This window comes from Xiphophorus couchianus, chromosome 16 (assembly GCF_001444195.1).
Source record: "Xiphophorus couchianus chromosome 16, X_couchianus-1.0, whole genome shotgun sequence".
In the NCBI taxonomy this organism is placed as follows: Eukaryota; Metazoa; Chordata; class Actinopteri; order Cyprinodontiformes; family Poeciliidae; genus Xiphophorus; species Xiphophorus couchianus.
This window is the reverse complement of record NC_040243.1, coordinates 19,866,464-19,885,440: the sequence shown is the minus strand read 5'-3', so window position 1 is coordinate 19,885,440 and position 18,977 is coordinate 19,866,464. Positions and strand designations below refer to the sequence as shown.

At 39.3% G+C, this 18,977-nt stretch overlaps 1 protein-coding gene across 11 annotated transcripts in view; it reads left to right on the top strand.

Annotated features, from left to right (window-relative positions):
* LOC114160186 (myosin-10) overlaps nt 1-8,660 on the top strand; it is a 64,567-nt gene extending 55,907 nt beyond the window's left edge. For 6 of the 11 annotated variants that reach the window (XM_028042641.1, XM_028042646.1, XM_028042643.1 and 3 more), the window contains 13 exons: nt 757-861; nt 952-1,104; nt 1,176-1,424; nt 1,724-1,936; nt 2,022-2,234; nt 3,132-3,293; nt 3,365-3,493; nt 3,604-3,692; nt 4,565-4,688; nt 4,808-5,016; nt 5,098-5,206; nt 5,302-5,474; nt 6,769-8,660. In XM_028042641.1, coding sequence (XP_027898442.1) covers nt 757-861; nt 952-1,104; nt 1,176-1,424; nt 1,724-1,936; nt 2,022-2,234; nt 3,132-3,293; nt 3,365-3,493; nt 3,604-3,692; nt 4,565-4,688; nt 4,808-5,016; nt 5,098-5,206; nt 5,302-5,474; nt 6,769-6,922 — 2,082 coding nt within the window. In that variant the 3' untranslated portion in view covers nt 6,923-8,660. The remainder of the gene's footprint in view (nt 1-756; nt 862-951; nt 1,105-1,175; nt 1,425-1,723; nt 1,937-2,021; nt 2,235-3,131; nt 3,294-3,364; nt 3,494-3,603; nt 3,693-4,564; nt 4,689-4,807; nt 5,017-5,097; nt 5,207-5,301; nt 5,475-6,768) is intronic. The other 5 variants (XM_028042638.1, XM_028042639.1, XM_028042649.1 and 2 more) reach the window with 1 other exon arrangement.
* The last annotated feature ends 10,317 nt before the right edge of the window (nt 8,661-18,977 follow it).

The window sequence follows — 18,977 nt, the reverse complement described above, 5'->3', positions numbered from 1 at the left end:
AGTCGGGTTTAACCCATACATGGGGTAAGTAAGGGAGACATCTTTTTTTTTTGGGAAATGCTAAGTTATTAAACAATTATATTTACACTCATTGTGATTGTTTGATATTCTGAAATATCTTCAGGATATCCAAACCATGCTTGCCATGATCTAGTGATCCTAAATATGAAAAAATGTCTCATCTTTCCCTTTGGTGCTCAATTTAGCAAACCGTGCAAATAGGTTTGCTAAATTGCTAAATGAAGGTTGTTATTTTAACAAACTGGCTACAAAACGCTGCCACAGGCTCAATGACTAACAGCAGAAGTGCAGCTGATGTACGTAGAATCTAATGAACAAAATCAACAACAGGCGTCAGGATTTGAGTTCATTCATGGACTTTTATACCAATCACTTGAAAATGCCATGAACGGGAACCGGATCGGATACCTGGAATCAGATCAGGACATTCCAAGGAACAACAAAAGATGAAATATCTAGGAATATTTAGGAATTTTTACATTCGTAATAGACTTGGATTTGAATCAAAAGGCTCATTCAACCTTTAAAGCAGTCAAGTACATTTACATTGATCTGTTTTTGCTGCCAATGTTCAGATCAAGTGGCGATGATGGACTTATTTTGAACCATTTTCAAATATTGTCTTGATTTTTACACAAACTGAAATAGATCTTTGTTATTTCTTCTTTTTTTTTTCCTTATTTATTTACATGTGAGTCAAAATGCTTAAAAAAGATCACCTGGTTCTCCACACAGACCGAACTGGACAACGTGTTGGCCTTGCTGGAAGACGCAGAGAGGAAGAGCATCAAGATGGCCAAAGATGTTTCCGGATTGGAGAGTCAGCTACAAGACACACAGGTAAGACTCAGGATTTCAACATTACGTGTTATTTTTTTCTTGAGTCCTTCTTGTTTTAACTGACTAAAGTCTCATGTACGTTCAACACAGGAGCTTCTCCAGGAGGAAACCCGCCAGAAGCTGAACCTGAGCAGCCGCATCCGGCAGCTGGAGGAGGAGAAAGCCGCTCTGCAGGAGCAGCAAGAGGAGGACGAGGAGGCCCGCAAGAACCTGGAGAAGCAGCTGCTGAGCGTCCAGGGTCAGGTAGGGTGCGAGATTTCTGCGACATGTTGATGGATTTTCTTCTGACTCTGATTGTGTGTGTGTGTTTGCAGCTGTCGGAGAGCAAAAAGAAGCTGGATGACGACGTTGGAACAATAGAAAACCTGGAGGAGGCGAAGAAGAAGCTCCAGAAGGACCTGGAGCTTTCCAGCCAGCGTCTGGAGGAGAAGACCATTGCTTTTGAGAAGTTGGAGAAGACGAAGACTCGGCTTCAGCAGGAACTGGATGACCTCACCGTGGACTTGGATCACCAGAGGCAGATCGTCTCCAACCTGGAGAAGAAGCAGAAGAAGTTTGACCAGGTTGGAAGATGTTGTGATATGAACTTCTGTGGGGTTTCATACAGTGCCTTAAAAAAGTATTCATACCCCTTGAACTTTCTTACTTTTTCCTAAACCGTAAACTATTTACCGTAAACCGTAAAATATTTACACACAGCAAATGATGTTCAGGGTTAAAACTGACAAGTTAGGCGCTGAAGACATCTTTGCACAAACTTTCTTCTGGAAAATGAGCTTGAGAATCATATTTAAAATTCCACAAATCGTAAACTCAGAGTACAGTTTGCCCCGGCAATTACAATCCCCGATCTGATCCGCAGATGCTGGCCGAGGAGAAGAGCATCTCGGCCCGCTACGCCGAGGAGCGGGACCGCGCCGAAGCCGAGGCCAGAGAAAAGGAGACCAAAGCTCTGTCCATGACCAGAGCTCTGGACGAGGCGCTGGAGGCCAAAGAGGAGCTGGAGCGGATCAACAAGCAGCTCCGAGCCGAAATGGAGGACCTGATGAGCTCAAAGGACGACGTCGGCAAGAACGTGAGCAAAGATTTTGGAGCAAATTATGTTGCTGTTTTACTTTTTTTTTTATTCACATGGTTTTTTGGGGGTGGTTTCTTTGCAGGTCCACGAACTGGAGAAGTCCAAGCGCACGCTGGAGCAGCAGCTGGAGGAGATGAAGACTCAGCTGGAGGAGCTGGAGGACGAGCTGCAGGCCACGGAGGACGCCAAGCTGCGTCTGGAGGTCAACATGCAGGCCATGAAGGCCCAATACGAGAGAGACCTGCAGGGTCGCGACGACCAGAACGACGAGAAGAAGAGAGCTCTGGTCAAGCAGGTGACGAACAGAACACATATTCATTCTGATCAAGGGGGGAAAAAAATTCTCTTATTAACCAGGAATCCAGCTCATATCTTCACTTTGTCTCTTTCTTTTTTTTATTATTTTATTTTTACTTCCTTTTAAGTAACACTCATACATTGACGAAAGTACAGCAACTACTTTAAGCCGGTGTCTGTGTAGTTTTCTATAAATTAAAATCCATATTTATGGGGATCTTTTTGTCTTCCAGCGTCAAAATACTCAATAGTGTTTTACAAAATGTTGAGTTCACCTTTCAGCTCAGACATCTGTGACATTGTAGATAAAGAAAAAGAAGAGGAGTAAAAAGTCTGCCAAAAAAATCTGAAATTTTGAGATTAATCTCAATAGAAATAAGAAATAATAAAAGTCCAAAAAATGTTATTTTTGAAAAAAAAACAACCTAAAAACTTTTGAACATTTCCCATTTTTTTTCAAGCAATTTTTTTCTTTTCAAATTTAAAAATTCATGGGGTTTTTTTCCAGGAAGATTTCTGAGATTAATCTCAACATTTCTGACTTTTTTCTGGCAAAGTTTCAACTTTTCAAACTCAGAAATTTGCTTGTTTTTTCTGGAACATTTCTGAGTTTTTTTGGCAGATTTTTTCTATCTACATTAATCCTCATACACTGCTGTAGACGTCAGAGAAACAAGAAATTAAAAACAAAACATGACTGCTTCTCAGTTTCCTGTCTCAGAAAACAATAGAACTGATGGTTAAAAAAACAACATAAAAAAGAATAAATAAAATAATAATTTCTTCACTCCTTTACCACATGTAGCCAATATTTAAACAAAACCATATCCACTTGAAGTAAAAATCCACAAACTCCTTAATCTCTTCCTGATGACTTTAATGGCGTCGGCTGCAGGTGCGAGAAATGGAAGCCGAGTTGGAGGATGAGAGGAAACAGAGAGCTCTGGCTGCAGCAGCGAAGAAGAAGCTGGAGATGGACCTGAAGGACATCGAGGGACACATAGAGGGCGCCAACAAGGCCCGGGACGAAGCCATTAAGCAGCTGCGCAAGTTACAGGTGACAATTTCACCCGCATTCGATCAAACGGCGAGGAACACGTCGTCTTCATGACATTTTGTCTCCTTCAGACTCAAATGAAGGACTACCAGAGGGAGCTGGAGGACACCCGAGCTTCCAGAGACGACATCTTCGCCCTGTCCAAGGAGACGGAGAAGAAACTGAAGAGCCTAGAGGCCGAGATCGTTCAGCTGCATGAGGTCAGGAGTTCTCTATGTCGTCTGCTTGGTGAAATGTTGTTCAATTTGTCCTTCTTTTGTGTTACGGCGACAGAAGCAAAGTGCTGCAGAATCTCTGGTCTCGTTTTCAGGACCTGGCTGCCTCTGAGAGGGGGCGGCGTCACGCCGAGCAAGAACGAGACGAGCTGCAGGACGAAATCTCCAACAGCACCTCTGGAAAGTAAGAGAACGCCTGGCAAAATAAAATTCAACAAAATGATTGTGATTATTATCGTTTTCAGTAACGATAATTATCGAAATGAATGTCACTGCTGGGAGGTGAAATCAACACTCGCCACTGCAACTAGTTTCTAGTTGAAACCAGACCAAAATGAGAGAAAACTAAATCAAAAGTAACTTTTCAGCAAGATAAATATGCTTGCTCTTAATAATTGTTGAATTCATCAGTACTAGTTCCACTGGCAGATTTTCTCACTGATAAAAAGACATTTTCCTTGTTTTAAGTGAAACAATTTGTCAGAGAAAGTTATATTTTTAAAAGTCTCAATTTTTATTTGTCTTTTTAAAATATTTGTTTAGTTGCCTCTTTTATTTTTAATATATACATATATATTGAGTTACATAAAATAAAATCAGAAGACAGAAAGTTGCTCCTTTATTTTATTTTGTATTATTTTCATTTAGTTTTTATTTCCTATATATGCATGTCTGGTCTTTCTTGATAAAGCTGATAAGATAACAGACAAATAAATACTTAAAAATAGAAACATTTCATTAAAAAAAGGAATAAACTCATTTATTTCTATCTAATTTCTAATATTGTACAAAAATCACCTAAACGAAACATTTGTAGAATATGCCATTTTTAAAACCCGATTAAGCGATTCATCAGCCAGATCAGCTGTTAGCTGCTATCGCTAACTACTGTAATCGTTAGTTGTAGCCCTACATTTTTTTTTATGGTCAGTCATAGAAATGTTTCAGTTCAAATTGACTGACTTCCTAGGAAGGACATGGTGATCTTTGGTTAGAAATTCACTGAAAATCAGAGGCTTCGTAAAGTGACTTTATGTGTAACTCTCCGTGCGTCAGAGCCGCCCTGATGGATGAGAAGAGGAGGCTGGAGGCCCGGATCGCCCAGCTGGAGGAGGAGCTGGAGGAGGAGCAGGGCAACATGGAGCTGCTCAACGACCGCTTCAGGAAAACAAACATGCAGGTACTCCTTACATTACATTAAACATGTAAGAACGTTTCATTTTCCCAGCATGCCCTGCTTCTTACCTCCTTTTAAAAAAAATTTTCTCGCTCTGTGTCCTCGTCCTCTTTTCCGTTCAGGTGGACACTCTGACCACGGAGCTGAGCGCGGAGCGCAGCGCGGTGCAGAAGAGCGAAAACGCCCGGCAGCAGTTGGAGCGTCAGAACAAGGACCTGCGTGCCAAACTGAGCGAGCTGGAGGGTTCGGTGAAAAACAGGTTCAAGGCCTCCATCACCGCTCTGGAGGCCAAGATAGCACAGCTGGAGGAGCAGCTGGAGCAGGAAGCCAGGTGGGCGACCGTTGTAGCTCCTCCTTTCCTTTCACTGACAACTGATCTGTCCGGCTAAGATAAGGCTGTGCTTCACTGAAGGGAGCGGGGGGCGGCCAACAAGATCGTCAGAAGGACGGAGAAGAAGCTGAAAGAAGTCTGCATGCAGGTGGAGGACGAACGTCGCCATGGTGATCAATTTAAAGAGCAAGTATGTCTGCCTTTGATGACACCGCCGATGCGATTCATCGCGGTTTCTGGCCGTCGCTGTCTCACTCGTTTGTTCTTCCACTTCCCTGAGTGAAGCTGGAGAAGGCCAACTCCCGCATGAAGCAGCTGAAGCGGCAGCTGGAGGAGGCGGAGGAGGAGGCCACCCGGGCCAACGCCTCGCGCAGGAAGCTGCAGAGGGAGCTGGACGACGCCACAGAGGCCAGCGAGGGCCTCAGCCGCGAGGTTCACACCCTCAAGAACCGACTCAGGTGCAGAATCTGTTTGTATCTGCAGAGCTTTATGTTTAGAGCTGCTTCTGCCTGCATTGGTGCAAAATGTGCAGGCAGGGAAACTTTTTTTACAGAGAAACCTTAGATTTTATTCTGGCAGATCCACGGTTTGGAGTCTAAAATGGAGTTATGGAATTGAAAAACAGTCACTTGATACTCCCAGGGGCCCTACGCAGTATAAAAAGGTCTGGAGAAGTACAGGGATCAAAACTGGTTCATTTTTATCAGCTTTCATTGGTATTTAGCAGGTCAAATACTGAAAAATCTGAATCATCAATTACAATTTTTTTTCCCTATTCATCGAATGCATCTAAAATAACAGCTCCCTCTGTTATCTGCTTACTAATTCATTAACCAACAGCCTGTTTGATGCTACTTGAGTTTAATGAAAATCAGAGTTAAGTCTTGATGCATTAATGCAGAAAAAGTCCTGTAATCCCTCAAAACCTCTAACTCTGTCAGACTGTCTGGAACCATTTTTCTCTTTATATTTTGTAGCTATTAGATTACAAATAAAGCTCCTTATAATGGAGCTAAATGTGGGACAGAGGTTCCCGTTGCTAAAATAAAAGCTGTGATTTTCAAGAGTAAAACTACAACCGACGATTCTGTCACAGAGATTACACTTTAGAGCTCATGTAAAGTCTCTAAAAAAGTTTGTGGACTGTGGTGTTCCTGAGGTAGACTTCCTGTTTCCTCACGTTTGATGTCAGAGAAGAAGAAAGCAAAGAGGGATCATAAGGCGGTGTTCCACAGACGTTACTTGTGAGGGTCTTTGGGGGGGGTTTCTATGTGAAACAGAATTACGTTCCTGTTGGTGTCAGAGGAAGTTTGAAACAGATATTTTAACATTTACAGAGACGAGTCCCAAAGGTGCACCAACCACAAACACAGAAAACAGAAGCAGCAGCAATACGTCAATGATTCAGCTAAAGTAATATGTCACCTGAAAATGTTGCTCCTTCTTTCTCTGTACACCAATTGATTGATCTAAAATCTAATACAGTTTAGATTCATAGAAAATATGACATACAGACAAATTTAAACTCAAATGAGAGAGTTGGGATGCTGAAAAACACAGTTTGGAGCTCTTAGTTGACTCTGATCCTCCACAAAGTAGTTCAGGGTATATCATCCGTACCACGGCCAGTTTCTGGCGTAATTTTCTCCCATAATAAAAACAGCGAAAAAGAAGTAGGGTAATATATTAACCTTTTTTTTTATCCTTCTGACTCCCTGTGTTCACCTCCAAATCCTCCTCCTCATCCCACAGACGCGGCGGCCCCGTCACCTTCTCCACCAGCCGCTCTGGCCGACGCGCGCTGCAGGTGGAGGGAACCTCCCTGGACCTCCTGTCAGACGACGAGCTGGAAAACAAGATCACCGACAACAACGCCAACGAGACCCCGACCCCCCAGCAGGAGTAGATGCATACACATCACTAAACCGGCAACAATCACTCAGACTTTAACTGCTCCAACAGGGAACCCTCCGATTCCTTCATCTCTTCTGTTTTACTGACTTTTTTTCTTTTAAAAAAAATATTTGCCTAATTATTTCCCATGTAATTCTAGTCAGAAGCCCTTATCAGATTAACCTTTAGAAGACACCAGCAGTTGGACCTCCAATAGTCCTCCTTTAGCAAGGCATTGCCTGTGTTTAGTTATAGAGCTGTAGGCAGAAGTTTAGAAATAGGAAAACCCAACTTTTGTTCATGGAGTTGGTGATAAATATTATCTGCTGGTCCAGCGGTTAGCTGTTCAATAATTGTGCCAACAGCACTGGAAAATGATCAATTCAAAAAGGAGCCGTTTGTGTTCCAGCGTCTGTGCAGAGGTATTCGGGAAACAATTTTTCCACATTCTGTCAAATTAAAACGGCAAACTTCTGTGTATTTTGTTGGGATTTTATGTGATAGCAACACAAAGAGATAAACTGATTTATCGCTCCTGGCTCAGAGGTTTGTAGATTTACAGCTTCGGGTCTTTTAGGTTTGTCTCTACCAGCTCTGAGTTTTTGCCTGTTCTATTAGCTTTGAGAATGTCTGGATTTACTCAATCTAAAGTTTGGACTGGAACAGTTTAACATGCTTTGATCTGAAACCTGCGGCTCCAGAGAAACATGTGGCTCTCGCAAAACCAAAACGGAAATGTTTTTGATTATGGATTCATCAAGAAATGGAGAGGTTTTTTTCCATATTTTCACATGTAAAACCTGCAACAGGGTTTCAAAAGCAACTAGCTTCAAACTATGCTACATACATTTTCCATATTTATAGAAAAGGCTCACCTCATTCTACAATTTTTTTTTTTTTTTTTAACTTTAATCCTAAACTCTGAAAATCTAAATACATTTTTGTTTTATTTTATTAGCTTTCATAGTAAAACAGTTTATGTGGTAAAACATTCTGGGTTATCAGACTAAAAGGGGCTGTAAAATTTAAATTTTTATTTCTAAATTGGAAAAACAGGGGACACTTTTTCTTCCAGCTCACCGATATTTTTTAATCCACCATATAAAATCCCAATAAAATGAATTTTGTGGTTTGAAGGTGAGAAAATGTGATGCAAACCTTTGTGAGACGTAAACAAACACCATCATGAGTTTTTTTCTTTGTCACTGCTTGACGTCTTGTGGATTAGTTTAATTCTCAGCTGAGTTGTGATTGAGTCGTGCTTCGTCTGCCCTCGGTTAGGATCGCTCGCTTCCACATGGATATTGAACTGTGACTGTGTGCTGCCTCAGTGCTTCAGCTCTTTGCTCCTGTTCAGCGTCAGCGCTAAAAACAGCAACTACACCCATGTTATCTATCTTCTTCTTCTGTGCCTTTTTCATACTCCTGAAGCTGCACATCCATTTGTATCACATATGTAGTTCATGTATTGAACCATGTATAATGTCATGAAGGTATTTTCTTAAAAAATATCATAAATTTGCATATTTAATGAAATATTAGTTGCAACCCAGTGAATGTCTTCCTTCGGTGTTGCATGTTATTGATGATTCGTCAGCAGTGTGGGAATCTCTGTAGGTGGGTGCTATGACTTTTCTTATTGACAGCTTTTGTACTTTTTGAGTTCTTGAGAAATGAAGACAATCCAATAGATATCAGCTCTATTTATATCTCTGCTATTGTTTACAATACAGACGACATTCATATTCCGAGCTGCTCAGTGTAACACATTGATCCGCTGGTGGGAGGAGTACCTGGAGAGAACCAACGCATCCACAGAAAGAATATGCGAACTCAGGCCGGGACTCGATATTTATCTATGTATGTGATTTTTTATTTATTTTTTTGGTCATTTAGTTGTGCCATCCTAAAATTTTCTCTGGCCATCCCGATGAGAATGTTCTTGGGATGCCACTGAATTCGAACGCGGTATCTTCTTGCTGCAAGGCAACATGGCTACCAACTGTCCCACCATTCAATACAGAAAAAAATATGTCAACATATCCCATCTGAACTAGAGTTTAAATCACCATATTTAATGAGTAAATATTAGTTGTCTGAGCTCAAGTGGACCCTCTCTGTGTTTGGCTGGTAGCAGGACGAACCAGGAAGTAAAAATAAGTAAAAGAGAGCACACTTGACAAACACAAAGCCTTATTTAAAATTTAAAGCCAGATCATGTTGGTGGTTAAATGAGACATCCTGACAAAGTCTAGAAAAACTAAACAGCTGAATTTGTGACAGTGTTGCTATGCCAACATGCTTTTGATCCAAAAAGTTCATCTGTTTTTTTTTTTTTTACTTTGTTTGCATTATTTAGACTGAGAGTTGAGATGTTAAGAAAGAGAGGATTTAAAAATCGCATTTCCATTGAAGAGGTTGATCACTTCTGGATCACTCAGAATCGAGAAATGCTTATTCACAAATATTGGTATTGTGGAAAAATGTGCTCAATCATGGTTATTTAAAAACCTCTTATTAGTTTACGTTCACTTATTAATCATGTTGCGCCTCTAATTTTTCTTAGATTTAGGGGTGCAATAAGTTTGCTGTCATTGCAAGCTTATCTTAGCCATCTAAGGTAATGTTTGACATCTTATTTTAAAAAAGTAATTTTGACATTTTTAACTCAAAATGCCTTCTGGTCTCTGGTTATTATCTTCATCACTGAATTAAATTCACAATCAGTTTTCTAAAACACTCTTCAAGGATTTGCATTTAAGCAACTGGTGGCATTATTGTTTTTAAAGTGTTTTCAAAAGTTATAAATAGATACATGGACTTATTTTTATATTTTTAGTGCAGAGTGCAGCTCACACGCTGCACTAGAACCATTCAAAAAGTGAAGGTTTAACGTAAACGTTGCAGGGCTCAGTGGTGGTTGTAGAGTTCCTGATTTCTGGACAAACAGCTTGAAATGACGGGACACAGAGGGACACATCTCTCATCTCATCCTTCCTGTGGCAGACGGCTACAATCTTCATCCAAAGAACAACAGCAAAAGCCTCCATGGACTTAGTGGACATTCTTCAACATATAGTTCACTATTAGAGGTAGAGGAGCAACTCTTCATGAGATACATGCATGTCACAGTGAACTTCATCCTCTAAACATATGTCAGCTTTTCATCACCAGACGTTGCGGATACTCCTCAAAAATATCAGTAAGTAGTTCAAATATACATATATGCAAATGTCATGTCACAATTATGGGGAAACATTATGTTTGTATCACCTTGGTACCAACAGCTTCCATAAGTCGTTTATAAAAACTGACAATTTCACATTACTGGAGGTATGTTGGCCCACTCCACATTGCAGAACAGTTTTAATTCAACCTGTTGAAGGTGGTTCCTCACTGTTTTGAATGGAGTCTATTGTATGGCTAGGCCCCCTTAAATGTTGCTGTATTTACCCATTTGCCCTTGACTTTCAGTGCACAAACTGATGGCCGGACATTTTCCCTCAGCATTTTCTGCAAGACAGGAAAATTCTTGGTTGGTTACATCAATTTTGGCAAATCTTCCATCCCCTAATGCCAAAAAACAGTTCACAACATGAAAACTGGCCTTAATTGAGCCGAGTGAGCCTTGCCGTGCTGTAGCTCTCGTCCTGGGAGCTCCTGGATGGCTCGCCAATATTGTAAATTTAATAAACAACCCACTCCTGTGAAGTCAGTGTTCCATGTTTTCTCCACTGAGATGCGTTGTGTTGCTTTTTGACATATTTCTGCCTACTTCATGTTATCAGACTGGTTCTGTTTAATCAATTTCTTAGGGCTGACAGTAATCAGCCCTGCATAGGGTTAGTGAAACAGAAATTAACTTTCCAAGAAACTTTGATTAATCACAATTACAAATGTATAGCTGTTTTTTCTTTTATATGTCATTATTTGAAATAGTGTGAAAAAGTGTGACTGTAATACCCAATCTTGTCCAAAAGATGGCGCCGTTTTTTTTTTTTTATTAGGAGCAGCCGAAATCTTCTGAGTCATTATAAAATGACCTCAAACTATCAACAATCGAGCAACAGAACTTCCTTTTTAAAGCAAACCTGTAAATGCATCATCAAAGATCAGAGTCTGATTGCATTTATTTTCTGCATACAACATTCGCTCTATGAACTTGATTAAAATGTTAATTTTCTGAAAAACAATTTCAACAATAGTTTTCGTTTCAGTCTGCTGCAGTCAGAGGTTGAGGAAAAAATCTGAAACTGAACTTTTTTAAATCTCCAAGGTGGGTTTTATTTGAAGTTCACATTATGGAACTTTTTATGGACAAATATTATTGAGACTGCGTTCCCATCATCCTCCTCAGCTGCTTTCATCATTTAAGTTGAATTTGTGTTTATTTAGTTGTGTCTTTATAATTGGTATTAGTAGTGTTTAGATTGTTATGTTTGTTGTTTACATTTTCTCTACACTTTCAGCTCCCTACTCTCTTTCCCTCAAAAGGAACTGACTTATGCCAGGCTACAAGTTTTAAATAAAATAAATCTTTCCTGTCTGGTTTAGTAAAGCTTAAAATAATAAAATTGATAAAAAAATATATGTCAAGCAAAACCTTACTCAGGGGAAATTGACCTTCTGCTCATTTCCATCAGGTTCTCAATACTAAACTACATGTTTGGTCCAGACAGATCGGCACTGAACCAAATGAGTTGAATTTGTTTTTGTTACATCCCTATTAAAGTCTATTTTGTGTGTTATATCCTCCTGAGACCCAGAGAAAAAAAGGTTTTTGAAATTTTTTTTTTCACACTACATGACTCTTTGGAGTGAAGAAACATCTCTACAATTGAAAAAATTTCAAAACATGTTTTTATTTATTTCTTAGAGTATGTCCTTTGGAGAGGACATCGGGACTCTCTTGTGGCAAATATGAACACATTTCGAGGCCCAGGATGTCCTCCCTAAGGACCAACAGGATTTAACACAGTGGCATGTATGGTTTCAGAGTTATGAACAAAAAACCTATGTCCTCCACAGAGGACAAAAATGTATTGCTGGGTCTATATATTTTTTCATATTGCAGAAATCAAAAGAAATTCATGCTTGAAAAAGACAGTATTACATCCAACTTCAATAAAGTTAGAAACATTCAGGATAGTAGAGGTGTTGTGACAAGTAAAGAGTTCAAATACAGAGCAGTGGGAACACTTTTAATTTTAAATCTTTTTAGAACTAGTTTATATACTTATTGTTTTTTTGAAAACTGAAGACAATAAAGCTACTATAAATAACGTCTGAATTATTTTTGGTTCATGAAATGGAGCTGTTGCTTAACACAAGACAGACTGGTTTTGCCTTTTCTGATCAGGCTTTGTTGTTTTCTGCACTTCGGTGCCAAAGCCCCGCAGGTTTATGGAGGATGATGTTTCGTCGGCGTTTTCAGATTGTTGCGATGAGTATTTTTATGATAAACCAGTTTCGCCCTCTTAGTGTTTCTGGTGTGAACCCAGGAAAGCCCCAGTAAATCCAACATGCTGTTTGAGGTTAGTGAGAGTTTTTCCACAAAGCAAAAAACCCCCCCTACAAGTAGGCCTGTCGCCATAAACAATAAATTAATTAATCGTATGATAAATTAAAAGTATCGACCTCATTGTAATTATCGTCTCTTCCAGCCTTTTTCTCTTTCTGTTGACACTGAATGAAAAAAGGCTCAACTCCGGTGCTCTCCACTGACTCCTCCCTTCCTCATTTCCTTAGCGAACAGCCCAGCGCACAGGACATGATCTTAGAGCTGTCAGCTGATTGTCGGCCCATTTTCAAAACCTGACAGACCACACATTAGCCGACAGAAATCCTAGGTATAACGGTTCGATCGGGTTCGTTCCTGCAGTGTGGTGTCCAACAATGGGCACAAAATAATGGCTACAAGTTCAGTTAACTAATTTTAAAACAAGACATTAATCATTGCTTTACTACAATCTACCTGCAAAGCATGTGGCTAATGTCAGTCCTGACTGAATGAAAATCATTATAACCTATTTATGTCACGTTAAGGAAGAACAGCTGAAAAGTTACAGGGTTTATCAACTGTGGTAGCAATTTGGCTCCAACTCCTCCCCTTGTCATTTCTATATTATTTGCACGAAATGTTGAATAAACAATAATGTTGTTTCCACATATGGTCTCCAATGTCAGCTGGACTTCTGGTTGCACCGTGTCAGCTGTTTGGGATTCCCCTCTAATTCCCCCCCAGAAAGCGCGGAGGAGAATCCCCGCTTTCTGATTGGCTAACTGTCACATTCAACAGGCTGCATTAAAGCTCCCAGTCGGGGAAAACCCCTGATTTAGATCGGAGCGCAACGACGATCTACCGTAACACACCACACACTACAGGATGATCGGTTAGGAAATCGCAAGCCACAATCTTGTCATAAGGGGAAAATCGGGGCAACCCCCCTCCCCAAAAAACCATGTAGTGTGAAGGATGAGATGAGACGAGATGTGTCCCTCTGTGTTCCGTGATTTCAAGCTGTTTTGTCGAATGTGCCCGTTTTCTCTATTTAAATCTAATTATTACTATAGGGCAACACAATATACAGACTTCATAATCTGCACTCTTTTGGTTGAATGCAGTATTTATTCCCACTTTGGCTTTCCCTTACAAAAAATCACATGAAATTCACATGTGACCACATGTGGTTCCCATTTTCCACATGTGATAAAGTAGTTGATCCATGGTTTCTTCAACATGTGGTCACATATTTCTCACATGTGCATGTGCCTTAGTTTATGTGCCTCTGGCTTAACTTAAATAAATGTTAAGTTATGCCAGAGGCATAAACTTCAACTTTAAGACAAAGCAACACTTATATTTATGTGTTAATAGAAATATTTGATAATAATGTAAAGTATATAGTTAACTAAAAAATGGTGTTGCTTTAGAAAATAAAATAATACAAAATAAAGGGTTTAAGTCTGAGCTATCTATATATCGATCTATATATATATATATATATATATATATATATATATATGCTAGGCATATATATAGGCAGGATGAAGATCGATCTATCTATCTATCTATCTATCTATCTATCTATCTATCTATCTATCTATCTATCTATCTATCTATCTATCTATCGATGGATAGATAGATGGATATATATATATATATGGATATATATTTCGTGTTATTTCGAAGATCTCGCGAGAGAAAGCTCGCAAGCCCAACCCCCCACTCTAGAAGATTCTCCATTTCGCGCCGTTGGACAGTTAAGGACGGTTAAAAAAATGCAAAAAAAAAAAAAAATGCGGGTAGTTGAGCGCTTTCTTTCTCTTTTTTTAAATGGATAAAGTGGACTTGAAGAGTTTTCTTTTTTTTCCGAACAAAATGTAAGAAATGTTTTACTTGATCTGAATTTACACAGAAATATAAATCTTGAAAGTAATGCGTACTGATAGTGATGTACTTTTCCTTAGTACTAAAGTCATGCTAAGCTAGCTAAACGTTAACTGAATGCTGGCCGATTTTACAGTTTGAAGGCTATAGCTCCCAAAACAAATTAGCATGGATTTGATAGTTCGATGCTTCACTACTTAAACTTTACCTCAGCTATTTTTTTAATGGAGGGCACAACAGACGGCAGCTGTTTTTTCAGTCAAAATTAAAGTTGAGGACCGTTATAATAAAACGGGCATTCCTCCACCCGCCCTCCATGTCTGGAGCGCGTGCAGATGTGTGAGCTCGCTATGAATTATGACATTCAGTTGTTTCTGGTTCTCAACAGTTTCAAACAGAAGTAAATTGTTGTTTTGTGTACATACGTATATACTGTATATATATTTAGACAAAAACATATGTCAGTCAAAAAACATAGAAATTGTTATTCCATATAAATATTACATATATAAACCAGCTACGTAGTAGTGAGACTCAGAAAAATAAGTCTCTCAAATAACCCTGAGAAACAGCACAGCCTGCGGGGGAGGCGTAATATTATGTCTACAGAGGTGTTAGAAGGCTGTGGAGAAGGTTAAGAATGTAGGGAGATTGTGTTCTACGATTGAGCCGAAGGGGAGAAAAAATGCTCTTCCTGTTAAAAAACCAACGCAGCCAAACACATGTTTTCAATTTTTCTTAGGCAAGGGGACAATTAGCAAGCTCCAAAACCAATTTAAACCAGGAAAACCCAGAAACCATGACACTGTGGTTTACAGGGGAGCTGAGGAGGAGTACAGTGAGCTACTGGAATGAGATCAAATGTAAACCATATGGGATAATTCACAAACTACTGAAAATTTCTGACTATTTTTTTTGTATATGTTTTTCTTTTTCTTGCAATTTGCCATAAAAGCATCCAAGTAGCTGCTGGCTTCTATAGGGAATCAGTGGTGATGTTTTGTCTCGCAGAAGGACAACTGATAAATCTGCCTTGCTTTGGCCGAGTCGGAGTCTCGGAGGTGATAGCCCACATTCTATTCACGGAAAACACATTTTAAATGGGTCGACATCACAGAGGAGCTGCAGCTCCACTGGAATTAGATCATGGGGACAAACCCATGTTAAAAACAGAAGAAACCTTAACCGTGAACATTTCAATCCTGTCTTGCTCAGATTCAGACCTGTCTTAGAATGATAGAAATTATGCTAAACACATAAAAACACATTGTTTTTATTGAATATAAATGTGATTTGCGGTGACAAGTTTAAAGCTTATGAATACTTTTCCAATGCCATGCATCCAGAATTACACTGAAAAAGATTTGTGATTTTCCAGAGTCATGTACAACAGTTTTAAAAATCCTGTCTGCTGTCAGAAAATTGCCCTATTTTGTTAACTGGAAATATTTGGATGATAATAAGGAGAAGGAACAATCCACAGTTTTCTCTTTCATTTTGTGACAAAGTCATGTAATTTTTGTTTGTGCTCTATACTAAACAAGCCAGCAGAAGTGAGTAAAAGACAAACAGACTCAGTGGTTATAGAAGAGGTCACTCTGTAGCGACGGTTACACATCAGCTAAAGGAAAGTAGCAATATATATAGACACGTTACATTTTATTGTTTATATCCGCTGGAGGGCAAAATTCTTCTTCTACCGACAATTCTGTTACAAAATGAAACCTGGAGATAAAAGGTATTTTTAATTCAGTGCTGTGCAAACGGAAAATAACACAGAAAAACTGTGTAAAAACAACTCAGTCACTCGTATTCTTCTTTTTGGGGCATATCCATCTATTATCTAATGTGCACAAAATCTTTTTGTACTGTGGGAGGAAGCCGGAGTACCCGGAGAGAACCCATTCATGCACATGGAGAAGATGCAAACCTGCCATACTAAAGATCAGGAGGAGCGTGACAGATGGGACAGGCCGCGAATCAAAATATGGGGCAACAAAGCTTTTTAAGGTAACGTCTCCGTTGACTTTCGCTCATTGCAGCGAGACGTCTTCTTTCTTCGTTGCAAACGTCGCAACCTGGTAAAATCGGTTGTCTTGGGACCTTTGGATATTGGTGGCGTTTGCTAGCGTCCCCTCAGACCGATGTCTTTTCCTTTGACCGGTCTTTTAATGTCGATTCAGGAGAAGTTTCTGTTTTATGCTCAACCGTCTCCTTTCCACAGCAAACGTTCGCAGGCGGAGACCTTTGCTCTGAAGAGCAAACAGCTCAGTTTTTGGACTCAACTGTTTGCTCTTCAGAGAGACTGGAAGAATCTCTGTCTTCTACTGAGGTCTCCTCTGAAACCTCACTGCAAACATCTGATGCGTTTTCTCTGGCCAGAGAACGCAGGGAATCCTTCTCCGGTTTCCCAGATGGAGGAAAAGATATTCATCAAACATGTCGTACTCGGAGACGGTGCGCTCATCCTGATGGTTCAGGTTTTTCTCCCAACAACCTTCTCCAGCTGGAGAAGGTTTGTAAAGATAAGCATCAAATTCATCATACTCCGTGCTCTCGTCCTGGTAGTCACAGGTTTCAAATTTGACACCTGGAAGCAGTTCGTTAACAACTTTTCTCACTCCAGTGGTAATAAAATATCCAGCGGCAAACGTCATTGGGAAAAACTTTTCTAAACTTAAGACGGGCTTCTTCTACTTCAATTGCTTCTTTCTTTTTCATCGCTGCTGCTCTTGCTGAAAGCGCTTCACGTTCTGCTTTAATTTTCAGCTGCATTGTACTTGTACTTTATCCTTGCGATGGACAGCTTGCAATCGAGGTATCGTGTTACATCTTTCCTCTTCTTTAATCTAGTGATTTTGTCATTCGAGCTCGTTCTGTGGGCTTTGGCTCCCTCTTCTGTCCAACATGCGCAACTTCAGTGTCGTCTGCCATATAGTCCCGTTTTATATTACTTTTAATTCTTACACATAAACTGTGAGCCTCCAAACAGCTTCTTACTCTTCTAAAAAGTTCACAAACATGAGTGACAGAGTTTCCTCATGTGCAGGATTTCATATCTGGCTCAATGACAAGACGCCCATTTATTTTGTCCAGTTCTACTTTTAACACTTAAAAATAGGTTTAAGCGCATAAAAATAAACCACAGATATTTAATATACCTCCTGCATATACACCTACTTTAACCTTCCAAAAACTATTCTTTTTGGCCATTTTTTTGGTCTTTAAAGTGTCAAAATGTCATATGGTGCGACTGTCCGAACTCCATTACTGTTTCAAAAATGTCTTAAAAAAAACATTAAATCTGTTCAAATATATTTTCTTTCCTATTTGGCATGATTTTCAAAGTGTTTTCTTCATCCTATACAAATTTTCAGAGCATTTTTAGTTATAATTCAATTATAACATTTAAACAAACTTTGTCCGAAAATCTCCATTTAGCAAAATGTCATGTGGTGCGACCGTCAAGAAATTCCAATTTTTGGACTTATATTTTGAATTCCAGCCACAAACAGGAAGTTGCATCAGCCAACATTCTGCCAAGAACCCCCTGAGCCAGCAAAGAGGTTTGTTACTTTTTTCAAATTTGATAAAAAGTATCAGTTTTAGCAGTAGGTATGTAGTGTCCATATTTGGATATCATGTAGTGTAACCTCAAAAATACTATTAATAAGTAAATATTCCTACAAATATCTATTTTAAATATTAATTTCATATTAGCCTTGTGTTGGAAGCTAGCTTGTTTTTTAAGGAGGCTAATTATTTGCTTGTTAATGTTGACTGAACATGAAAATATCATTTGGTGCGACCAAGTAGTGTCATGTGGTGCGACCGTTGTATTGTGTTTGTAATGACACTTTTATGCTTTTGTAGGGTAGTTTTTGTGCTTTTATTTTTTTAATATTATTTCCAGAATAGGTTTTAATCATTTTGAACAATATCATGAAAATACAATGGAACATATAACTTGACAGGGGTACTTACAGCATGTATTTTGTCATTTGTTTTCATCTATTTTACTAGATGCCACTCTCAAGTCAAGCAAAAACTGCTCGTCATAGGCAGCGTGTTAATGCTGACCCTGTGGCAAGGGAGGAATACCTAGCTAGGAGAAGAGAGAGTTATCAAAGAAGAAAGCAACAAGGAAAGATCATATATGTAAAGTCAGATGATATGCATCAAACAGAGAGAAAGAAACAAAGAGAGAAATGGAGGGCTGCATCCCAGACGTACAGAAAAAGAAAGAAAATGGCAAATGCTGTTTTAGATATAACCCTGCCATCCATGGAGGATATTCCACCTGTCTTAGGTGATTTTGAGAGAACACAAGAGCTCGAAAATGCCAACCAAGCTGTGACAGACCCCATCCTTACTAAGCAAGGTTTTAATCCACCAACGTCCTCCACTCCAAAAAAGAGAAAGAAAGCACAAAAAAAATATTGTGCAACACTGCAGAAACAGAAACATGAACTGAAAAAACAGCTCACCCATCTAAAGAAACAAATGATTAAGATGAAACAACTAAATGATAAATTTAGAAAAAATGTAAAGAGAATTATGGCAAAACAAAAAGCAAATGTAAGTGAAAAATTCAAGCCAAGGGGATCCAAAAAACTGTCAACACAGAGAAAGCAAGCAGTTGTCAACTTTCTGACCAGAGATGAAAATAGTCGTCTTC